Genomic DNA, 12,549 nt, shown 5'->3' on the forward strand with positions numbered 1-12,549 from the left:
CCTTCCTCAGAAACCCAACCCAAAACGTTGACTCCGATTTCTCTCCAGAGGTGCTGCCAGACTTGCTGAGCATTTCCAGCAATTTCGGTTTTTGTTTCTGATTTATAGCGTCCACAGTTCTTTCAGTCCCTATCCCTGTAACCCTGCAATTTCCATGTCTAATCCACCTAACCAACACATCCCCGACACTATGGACAAATTAGCATGGCCAATCCACCTAACCTGCATATTTCTCGACTGTGGGAGGAATCCAGAGCACCCGTGGGAAGCCCGTACAGAAACAGCAAGAATGTGCAAGCTCCACATAGTCACCCGAGGGTGGAATCAAACTCGGGTCCTTGGTGCTGTGAGGGTGCAGTGCTAATCACTGAGCCACTGTGCTGCCCAAGAAGCCTTGTAGTTTTGGGGTGAAGACAGAAGTTAAAGCTAGAATGGCTTTTGGAAATGACGGGAATAGAAGGAGCAGCAAAGTGATGGTTAAGGATCAGAGACCTGATTCACCTTCAAGATATAAAACTGAAAATGAAACAGTGACATTGGAAGCTGGCAACTTGAAATGGGCCAAGGAATTGCAAAAGGTATGGTGCACACTCTGTTCAAGAAGGTGGCTATGGTAGTAAGGGCTATTTTCTTGTCCCCCAGAGTTGTTTTTGCATTATGGGGAGAAGCTTAGAACTGTAATCCTATCAACACCCCCTAGCCAGGTGTTGCAATTTATTTGTGATTGGGTCACACCTTTATTTGTCACCCTGAGATTTCTCCTGGGCTTGAGCCCTGAGGTAAAGACTACATCTGTTCCAAGGATGCCATGACACCAGAGTGAAACCAAGCACCACAGTCATCCCTGGTCCTTTGGTAACAGCGAAGCACAGCAGCAGAATGTCTTTGAGCAGCACCAAGAGGCAGCCAAGTAGACAGTGGTAAAAATGAGCATCTGTTATCTCAGAGTAGAGTAAAAGGACTTTTGTGATATGTACAGTGTTCTGTAAATATCTGATTTTTTTTTATATTTTGAGAGGATACAGGGAGGTCAGATTTCATGGGACACACGATTGAGCAAAGAAGCAGACTCACCCTTAGCAATATCAGAAGAAGAAATGGGCATTTTTTTGATAGGTTTTATAAAACAGAGTTCAAATTTTTTGAACCACTCAGAACAAAATTAATTCTGACATTTACAGAAGATTTTTAACTTGATTGAACTGTTGGGGCAAGCAAAAAACATTCTGTGCAATGTTGATGCCTCAGGTACTCTGATCACAGAGTCAAAGGCTTTCCTTTTGCAGGGGAAGAATAGATGATTCAAGCTATCAAAATGAAATGTTGCTTTCCATTACAAATTAGTGACAAATATAGGAAGGTATTTTGTTGTAGACTTCAAACTTGTAGGATTTGGACCATGATGCATTACATCTTAACAACAATTGCACAAAGAGTTCTTCACCCTGGAATAATTTTAAACAAACCTGCCTCATGGTAAACTGATGGATGGAGCATCTGTTTTATGGTCTGCTTGACTTTACATTCTGTTGACTTTAAATGGTTGTATAATTAGCCCAGGTCAGAGTTTGCAAGCTGGATCCCAATACATGGGGATAAACGTGTATAAACCAAAATAAAGAAGTCTCTGTCATCAAGTGATATCAATTTTTAAGGAGCATAAGAGAAGTGCCTTCAGGATAAATGTGTACAATACAAGGATACTGTCTCCAGCCATTCCTCCAAAACTGACATCATGTGCAACATTCATAAATAATGATGTAAATCAAGGCCCAGCCTAACATTACATGCGATGACGTCAATTCAGACTGTAAATAAGTCTCTTTTTTTTGGTGAACTTTTAACTGTTGAAGCAACAGGAGAATCCACTAACACTAATCTAACCTGGTCAATTTTTAGCCAAATGGATTGCCTTAAAATTACCGCTTTGTCATTCTGGGTTGTAATGCATTCATATCCTGAGATAATTAGGCCATCACTGTGGTTTCACAGTCAGTTACAGTCAGAAATGAAAATGAAAATCTGTAAAGCTGCCATAGCATTGTGGTAAATGACACTGCCCAGTGTTCCAATGTTCAATCATTTTTCTGTGTTGATCTCAGCCTAGACTAGTAATCTTGGCCTCATTGCCCTTGAAAAGAACTGGTAAATCATGCTTTTTTCACACCACTGGACAAGACGGCAGTTTTAAAAAATATCTATTGTGTTACAATGGGTTTCTGTTTAGTTCGTTTGTCTACGTACGAAGATGCAATGCGTTAAACAAGTTTCCCACTCTTACTGTTCTTAAATGGCATTTAATTACTTATGACTGCAGTTAATGGCAAAAATGTGACTTCCTCAGCTACCAAAATAATAGTAGTACAACAAGGCCTAGATCTAAGTTTCTAATCAGATTGGAATCTTTTGTGGAACTTTCAAGTGCGATGTGGGACAAGAGGAATATTACTGCATCAAATGCAGTAATTATGACAATGGAGTCTAATGAATTCAATGGAAAATAAAACAGTTGAGGTTGGTCTTGGATGGGAAGATTTCAAAGCATAGCAGACATTCCCTTTTGGATGTAATGTAGTGTGACACCTTCACCAATTTGGTCCAATCAGGGCCATGGTGGGGCAGGTGATATGGCTACTGAAGGTCCGGTTCTGCAGCGTAGGAGCAGTCAGGGTGGGGGTGATGGGGGGAAGAGGGACTTGGAGGAGACATTCAATACAATCTGGATTGAGAGTGGTGGATTACATTGGTATATTGTGTTTTGCACAATTGAAGCTGGCAACAAGGTGGTGTCATAGAGATTGAGGTGCTGGGAAAGGAGGACCCAATAAGTGACAAGGTACAGGTGCCACTGGGCTCTGGCAAAAGAGTAGCAGGCACTCCCAGAAGGCCCTGAGACTGGATTTTTCCAAGGACAAATAAAATGTGTGGCCTGTTGGCCAAATGGTAATAAGAGTGAGAAAATGGGGTTGCAGTGAGAGAGAGTGCCATCCATACCAGCTAAGTGACTTGGGCAGCATACCCTTGTGGCTGCTGTGCCATTACACTGCTGGTGAGGGACAACACCAGACTGCTCATGCTTGTCCAGGTGCACATCAGTCTCTCACAGATGGCATAGGCACATGGGATGCAAGTATATTGGCAGATATTTGGTGACTGGGTGAGTTTTTCTGGGAATGATACATGGTAAGATGGTGATAGAATTAGAACATGAGGATAGGGTAGGTTAGTGAAGTACATGGTTAAGATTCTACGAGAAATCCTAGCAACAATTCCTCCAACAAATTCAATGCAACTCATACTTAACCAACAAAACAAAAAATTCAGCTCAATGATACTAATTTCTTTCCTGTTCTTTTTACTAAAGTTAGGCCATTTGTTTCTGTGGAACCGTACTTTATAAATGTTTTACTGTCGCAGTTATCAATGTTCAATTACGCTGATTTGTTCTCATTATTACTATATCAATCAACTACTATGCAGTGTTTTAAAATGTTCTATAAGTGTGTCGAATGATCTGTGAGGTGATAATTCTTTGTTTTCATTTTATAACGAGTAGTGTTGACTAGTGAAACAAAAAAATATGTTGGTGTTGTTTTGTATGACTGTTTAACCTTTCATACAAAATTTCTTTCTGAGCTAAAAGAAGAATTTGGTACAAGCAAGTTAAGCACCTGTATGATAATAAGATTTTAACTTAGTTGATGTGCCAGAAACAGTGAGGTAGATGAGGAGGAATGATTGATAAGGTCCGTGAGATCTGGGAATTAGTATTCCACTGCTCAGCGTTACTCACATAATCCACATGTTCATGATGAACTATAATTTCTACCCTAACAAAAAAAATTGGATACCAGCTTTCTTTCCATTCCTGGCTCATGAATCTGCTTTTGGTAACATTTCACTAGCATTGACATCCATCAGTAATTCTGGGCTCTTTTTCTGATTAGCTTAAGATTTAATTACTCCTATTCCTAAATAGGTCCTGGAAGAATAATTAAATAGGTAATGTAGATGATGGCATAAAGGTCAATCTTTGAAACCTGTAAAAATCCTTTCAAAGAACTGGGGAAAAAATACACTTATTCACCAAGTGGAAAAGTGAAAAGGAGGTGGGGTGATTGCCATTTTGAAACATTATCTACGTCCAATGCAAAGAGTGAGCACATCTTAAACTTCTGTGCACCTTCACAATACAGCCTGGTCTCACTGACTTCATTCTTTACACTTAGTTATATGACACCAGTAAGTAAAACGTGCATTTGTGGGGAGAAAAATTGGAGCTGTCTAGTAATCCAAGTATTGAAAAGGTGGTTGATTGACATATACGTATATGTAAAAATGTGGTTTGGGGGCTGGGAAAATGGTAGAATTTTATATGCCTGGTTGGCGTTACCATCTTGAATCACAGTAATTTGGAAATATTTATAACAATGCTACTCGTGTTTTCCAGATGAAGGATTGTGGGACATTCTAATCAAGGATGTTCCAAAGGAAGTAACCTCATATACATTTGGCATGGATATCTTGAAACAGGGTGTGAGCTATGATTTCCGAGTGATTGCGGTGAATGATTATGGATATGGAACACCCAGCTCGCCTTCTCCATCTGTATCGGGTATGGAATTTCCCTCTTAGCTTGCACTGATATTTGTTGTATAGATGCTAATTTGGATTTGAGCCATGAAATATTAGTCACTTCCTGGGTGGGGTTTCTATTGGTTCTGCTGATTTGAAGATAAATTCAATATAAGTTGTGGTGAAAGCCACAGTGCGCTCATGTTGTTAATAGAATTATCTTTAAATTATCTCATTTTTCTTTTGGTTCTCTCATGCAAGTTCCTTGAAATTATGACTCAGATTTTGCTCAAATTAACTGCTAAGAATTTGGAGTTTCTGTCGATGCTTTGTCATATTCAGTGACATCAGTTACTCCCATGCAATCATTTGAATAGATATCGTGTGAGGCAACACCAGAAATATGTAGATCCCGTGTCCATTTATATTTTAGATTTAGCTTAGCCTGCCACTATCTACACAAATGTTACAAATCTGCAACACAAATAGGAAATAATGGAAGTTCTTAGCATGGAGTGAGAAAGAAATTTAACACTATAGATTGTCAGTTCATTACAGCTAATATCTACTGACACAATTTAAACTCTGATGTAACAAGATATATTTCAACAGGCCATTGATGAAATCGCAAAATGTAATGTATCTGTCTCTCTTTCTCTCTCTCTCCCCGCCCTTGCACTGGGGCAAGGCCTTATTTTCAGTCTGACAACTCACCCCTGAAGAATCTACAACCAATCCACAGAGTGCATGACATGCTTTGAAACAGGCAACCCCTGTGCTTGACTCTCTTACCCTTTGTATTAAGTAGTTTCATACACGGTATAGAAGGCTATCGTTACATCATTGAGAAGGCCCACGTTTGTTGAAATGGTTCTTATAGCCAGATCATCCTCGCGCCTCACTTCATCCCTGGCTGGTGTCTGGGTACTGACATCAGGTTCTCGCAGAAGCGATCTCCATCTGCCAGAAACTGAAGCAGATATGTCCCTCTGAATCATGCTTGGCCTGTGCTCAGTTATGCTGAATGCTGCAATACCAGCTTTGGGATTACTGTTTTATTTCTCTGCCTGTAACTAGTTCTGGTTCTGTCTGCTCTGCTTGCCTTGTGGCCTGCTTTGAATATTTGAAGCATCTGATTTCATGGTCTTCACATCTTTGACTTCGACTTGGCTGTTCCCCTTTGTTCAAATCAAGGGTACATTGAATATAATTTGCCAAGTAATTTGTCTATAGGATGGCATGAAAAATTAAGTCTTTCTTTTGTGCAACTGTTGGCCTTTGCTCACAAGACCAAAAAATTTTCAGCACATGTCCCTAGCTGCTTGAAAGACTTACAACTGTAACCAAGTAACCAGATTCTTAAATTGTTTGTATTATTTCCAGAAACCTATTTCTTAGAATTAAATAGCAAAGAACCATGCAACCTATTACACATTTGCTTATGATCTTGTTGGTCAAATATCTTAAATCTGTGTAACCTTTTCTGTAAAATTATTGTCAGTGTTCTCAGTTTCTTAGATTTTTGCCTGTCCTTTTCACACATTTTAATCTGGTACTTTCCAAAAGGTAAAGTTGCCATACTACCTGAGGACCATAGCCTGATCTCTCAACAGAGAGAGGTGACTGAAGGTGGTTTATCCTGATGGTCACCACACCTCAGGCAAGGGGAGAGGTTAAGCAAGCATTCTATTGCCCAACTAACCCTGAAACACATAAAAAGTACTTTTCTATTTAGTGATAGATTAAGTTGATTAGCTCATTTGTTTCAGTCCAACTTGTCAGGCTGAATAGAGCTGGTAATAGGGCACCCACCATTTTGCATCATGTCAGCAGTAGCCATTTACTTGAGCTCATTAAAGATGGCCACCTACCACCCAAAGATCTCAGCCAATCAAAGGGTTACTGCTGGGGCTGCACCTGAAGGAAGGGGGTGCAGTAACAGTTATACATCCTAAGAACCAGGTAATTGGGGGTTGGGTGTCATGGCCAGTCCTGCAGGCCCGGTAAGGGAGGTTGGGTTTGTGAGAGCTGGCAGCATTGTTGCCACAGTTGGCGATTATTACATCTGGAGGACCTGACTGTGGGCCAATAAGTGACTGAAAAGGAGGTCCCTCTCCTCTGGAGCTCACTGGAAATTGTACCGTGTTTACTGGCGGAGAACACTCTCCTGCCCACTGCTGGTAAAATGTCAGTAAAAATGGAAAAAGGCCCTGAATTAGACATTTAAATGGCTTACTAGGACTCAGGGCAGGAGGATGGTCTACCACCTTCCCTCTTTCTGGTAGGATGACATAGTAGCTGGAAGACAGTGGCTTCCCCAATTCCCATTCCTGGGAGCTGGTAAAATCCAGCCACTGGCATTCTTCCACCTAGTCAGATGACTGGGTTAAATGAGTAATACAGTGTCTTAACAGTTGGAATAAAATTTGTTTCAACAAAACGATGAATCCAAAGTTTCATAGTCTTACCAAGAGGATTCATACCATGTTTTTCTACTTCTCTGCTGTTTGATGAGTGTAAACAAGCTTTATCTCACTCTTGGCTTGAAGTCACATTTTTATTTTGTTTTCATTCATCTTGTACCTGAGATGTTATTTCTCACATTACTTCCTGTTTACATTGCTCTCTTCACATTCTTCCCATTGGCATTGCTGTTTTTCCTCCTCGACGTATGATTTAACATTTCTAATTAGATCACCTGAAATGACTCCACAAATGCCAGTATCCCATCACCAAGTCACCCCTTATTTACACATGCATGGTACATGACACTGACTCAGCTAACTCAGAGCCAGCTCCAAGAGTGAACAGAATCCCTGACAGAGATAGTAGGAACTGCAGATGCTGGAAAATCTGAGATAACAAGGTGTAGAGCTGGATGAACACAGCAGACCAAGCAGCATCATAGGAGCAGGACGGCTGATGTTTCGGGCCTAGACCCTTCATCAGAAATGGGGGAGGGGAAGGGGGTTCTGAAATAAATAGGGAGAGAGGGGGAGGCGGATAGAAGATGGATAGAGGAAAAGATAGGTGGAGAGGAAACAGATAGGTCAAAGAGGTGGGGATGGAGCCAGTAAAGGTGAGTGTAGGTGGGGAGGTAGGGAGGAGATAGGTCAGTCCAGGGAGGACGGACAGGTCAAGGGGGCGGGACCTGACACTCTTGTTTATATCTGTCAGCCAGGAGTTCCTGATTGGACCAGATTAACAGCCCCAATCAAGGAACTCATATTCTATGACATCCGCCTGGCTGACTCATTCCAATCACTACAACACCCTTTTCTTGTCTTTTGCTTTGGTCACATGCTTGAACCCTTTCTCTTCAGCTGACAGGCATGTTAGTTTAGTTTCTACCTCTTTTGATCTGATCATGTTTTTAGGAATTGCTATTTCTGTTTTGTAAGCTTTAAAATTAACTCAGTTGAGTTATCTTTCACATCCATGTAACTCATCATTCCATGTAATTGCCATAGATTGTTAGATGTTCACTATCTTATACACACCTTCTCAGGTTGGAATTTTCCTTTTTTGAACTAATGTGCGGATGCACAGCATTGTTGAGGTGCAATGGGATGTCACGTGATTTTTGTTTGGTATGTAGAATCAAAGGTTGGAGCCATGAGAAGAGTGGGTTAGAGTCAAAGGCAGAGGAATATTTTTCAGCGGCCAATCCCCTGCTCCCAACGTTGGTGCCAAATACCCTTGGATTGGTACAAATTGAGGTTTCTCCCTCCCTAATCTGACAGCCGTGTCACCCAATTGTATCACTCAGGAAGGTTGTCACTTTTTCTGCCTGCCAGGAGCACAGTTATTTGAACCAATAGTGGCCTGAGGGTCTTAACAGACATTAATTGACCTCAAGAGCTTTAACTGGTGATGGATTGGACATGCTGACTTTGAACCTTCTCACCCAGAACTTGTTGCTTAAACGTTGAGTATCTCCCTGGCGCCAACCTGCCCATTAAGTTGCCCACCACGCCACTTCTACAGAGGGGAAAATCGCAGTCCATTGTTCAGTGGCATCAGATGTTTTAATTGGATCCTGTGCTCTCTTTCTTTATTTACTCATACTGACCAACATTTATTACATGATTGGTTCAGCCAAGGGATATAAAAATGTATCCGCACATGGAGGAAATTCGAGAAAACCCAAAATGACACAGAAGCATCACTTTGATATCAGATCTCACCCAATCAATCATACTTAATACATAAGCCTTATTATGGTATTCAGGATTGCAACTACGCTTTATCCTACATTTATTTGCCTTACCTTGAATGCACACCTACATAACATTCAACAATAGTCAGCATTAAAAACATCCCATAGGTTTTACCCCTCCCTGCCCCACTGACCAGTGAGAGGTAGTCTAACCTGATCACCTATCCTGGCTGAGAAGAGCTAACTATACACAAAACAGGAACAGGATGTGGGAATTTCCAATTTATGTAATTCTGTACAAACCTGTTTACCAATTGAGTTATTTAAGAATCTCTTAATTTAATTAAATTTAAATTCAGATTGAAAGCATGCTAATAGCATATGTTAGTGTAATTTTCTGTGTAGTCATAGAATGCGGGCCACAGATTAAATTGTCCAATTTGAAACTGACCCTTTGATATCAGTTTTACTGTGTTTTGTGTACTGTGGGCAGCACGGTGGCACAGCGGCACAGCGGTTAGTACTGCTGCCTCACAGCACCAGGGACAGGGTTCGATTCCAGCCTCAGGCGACTGTCTGTGTGGAGTTTGTGTATTCTCCCCATGTCTGCATGGGTTTCCTCCCACAGTCCAAAGATGTGCAGGTTAGGTGGATTGGCCATGTTAAATTGCCCATAGTGTTCAGGGAAGTGTAGATTAGGGGGATGGGTCTGGGTGGGATGCTCTGAGGTTTGGTGTGGACTTGTTGGGCCAAAGGGCCTGTTTCCACACTGTAGGGATTCTATGATTAATCATCCCACTTGATTTTATATTGCACTTAAAAACTTGGGATATTAGCTTTTGAGTACATATTTTAAACATGCTAATGTTACTGACCAGGTAAGTGTCACAGTTTATTGTGAAATTGTAATGTTTTCCAACAAAACAAATCCTGTACTAAGGTATTCAAAAATAAAGCAAATGATCCTGTCACATCCACAACAATTACCGACACACTATATTCACAACGTGAAGCACAATGTTCTGTTTGAGTACCACAATATTACATATATACCACAGGCAGAGATTTCCAAGCCTGTATAACAAATCACCTCAATAATAATATAGAAACACGTCACTCAATAAGGGAACAAGGAGAATACTGAGGCGGAGCAGAGGAAGAATCAAAGAGGCTGTCAAATGAAAGGCGAATTCCAAAGCCACTCAATTTCATTGATGGGGCAAGTTAGTTAAACTTTCAATGCCAACTAAAGTTTTCAGTCCCAACTACATCAACGAATGCTTGGGGTGAAGTAACTACAAGCTGTTCCATAACTGATCAGCTATAAAGAGTATATTTTATTCTAATCTGTGATCATATCTTTTCATCTGCCACCAAAACATGTATCTGAAGGTTGTTGTTCTTCACTTCTGTGAACATTTTGATTAGTAATTCAGAAATAACAAAGAGTTCATTTTTCGCAATTAATCAGATTGAAGAATTAGTGATGAGTCCAAATGAAAAGATTCAAAATCTGATCGGTTAAAGTGCTGAACTGTAATTATGACTGATCTGATAAAGTTTGCTACATTTCACAAGCAGTGAGTGATGTGGAACTACTTGAGACGACTGCAATATTTGTGTTGATTCATTCAAGTTCTAAACTGACTCCTGTCACTTACTTCCGCAGTTAAAACACATCAGCAGATGTGTCATCATGCAAATAAGGTAATTTGGATTTACAGAAGTAAACATGAACCCAAGCAATGAGTGATTGGACAGACAGAACCCCATGCGGTTTATTTGTTTTTGCTTCCTAAACAGATCCATTGTGTTCATGTAGAGATCTCGAGAGTCAATTTTACTGGGTGATGAGCGACAAAGCTGAAATACAGAAGCAGCAGAATAATGGCAGAACCAAAATGAAAATTGAGAAGTTTCATTATTCTCTGAGATCGTTGAGGTTACCTAATATTATATTGTTGTTTTAAGCATTATATATCACACATTATTATATATTCCATTTCTTGATCTTACAGCCCAGAATTCAGCCCCATTTTACGAGGAATGGTGGTTCTTGGTGGTTATTGCCTTAGTTGGACTCATCTTCATCCTTCTCTTGGTGTTTGTGCTAATAATCCGTGGACAAAGCAAAAAATACACAAAAAAAACAGATTCTGGTGAGTACATGGGAATGTTGCACCAGCTCACTGGGCTCTTGTAAAGTAGGTTTTGTTTAGAGCAACAAAATAAGTTAATTCAATATTAGCTATGTAACACACTTAAAAATATAACATCTGAAAATATTGATATATTTTGCACTGAACTTTGTTGATGGATGTACCAGCCTGTACAAATGGACCTTGCTTTGGCAAATGCTTATGTCCCATCCATATTCAGAAGTTATAAACAGAAACATTCAGAATTTATATGTTGGACACATGCCCAAGCTGTGACTGTATGATCACTCTTAGTAGATACTTGACTTAAAAGAGTGCTACCAAGTTATGCACAATTGTGAGAAAATTCATGTTACGTACTGTTCAAGGACAGTTTCTGATATCAATCACAAGTCCTCCTGGATACCTTTTCTGTGTAAAACTGCAAGAGCAAATTAATTGCGCTGATATCTGGGTGGATACATCCATTGAGTACATCAGCTGTCTGGACTAGATATGCCTCGGTTCTATTCCTGATTTGAGCTGAGGTAACTGATTTCAGCTGGGTTCTCCACTGGATTTCAATGATTAGCCGAAATATTTTGGGTTTGACAATAGATAATCAAAAAGGGACATTTTTGTTTTGATCATGATCACTGTTCTGTGATATTTACATGTGTCAGTAGTAGATGAGAAGTAGTTCAGGTTTAGCTGTGATGGTTCCTGCTGTTAAATAGCCTGTCAAAATTCGTTCTCAAGGCTGAAAACTAAAGCATAAATTAGTAATGTGCAATGCACAACAGAAGTTAATTGAGTACAGGCAAAGCACCCTGTGAAATACAAACTTTTACTGCTAGCCAAGATGATGTAATTTGAAAACGCTCTGCATTTTTGTTCCAGGCAATCAGCCAACCTGAAACCAACCCAGAACTTTGACAACATCTCCATAAACAATAACACTGCTTTAGAATATAAAACTTTTCAACATATAATTAACAAGCACCAGTGGGTTTGGACATTGAACTGTAGTTTAACTTGTTCAATATGCCATGGCATGTAAATAGGATATCTAAAGTATTGCAGTACCCCAAAAGTAACACTTAAGTTGTGATTCAGTGGCTTTAGGTAAAAAAAAAAGCAGCACAGAACTTAGGAGCAGGAGTAGGCCATTGAATGCTTCAGCCATATTTGCCATTCAGTAAGGTCATGGCTGATTGGGTTGTGATTTCAACAGTTTTCTGGGGAAGAAAGTTCCACAGACTAACAACTCTTGAGGGAAAGAAATGCTCCTCATCTCTCTTTCAAAAGTGAATTTCTCAATCTTAATCTCTGTCCCTTAGTACTAGCCTCTCCTATAAGGGGACATGCTTGTACATTCTTAAATATGCTGTCAGAATCCCTGCTAACTCCCCTCCAGATCTCTGGTAATGAGCAGATGAGCCTTACCGACCAGGATGGTTGGGTCTGTGATGAGTTCACTAACGTTAGTCAAGGCAGTAGCAGTGCTACAATTGATCTTAATGCCCCTGAGTTAAGGATATGAAAATTGGTCAGCATTCTCGATCCTCTTTGCCATTCCCATTTGGCTCTTTGCCAGATAATGACTCTTAGTCATTTGTTAGCCTCAACAGTGAGTGCCAGGAGGCAAAATAGTAGATGGGTGGGGGCTTGTTTGAA

At 40.2% G+C, this 12,549-nt stretch overlaps 1 protein-coding gene across 1 annotated transcript in view; it reads left to right on the plus strand.

The window, feature by feature from the left end:
- sdk2b (sidekick cell adhesion molecule 2b) overlaps positions 1-12,549 on the plus strand; it is a 428,005-nt gene that overhangs the window by 321,144 nt on the left and 94,312 nt on the right. Inside the window, exons 41-42 of the mRNA XM_048611111.1 lie at positions 4,451-4,615; positions 10,753-10,893. Of these exons, the coding sequence (XP_048467068.1) occupies positions 4,451-4,615; positions 10,753-10,893 (306 nt within the window). The remainder of the gene's footprint in view (positions 1-4,450; positions 4,616-10,752; positions 10,894-12,549) is intronic.

This window comes from Rhincodon typus, chromosome 23 (assembly GCF_021869965.1).
Source record: "Rhincodon typus isolate 14 chromosome 23, sRhiTyp1.1, whole genome shotgun sequence".
NCBI lineage: Eukaryota > Metazoa > Chordata > Chondrichthyes > Orectolobiformes > Rhincodontidae > Rhincodon > Rhincodon typus.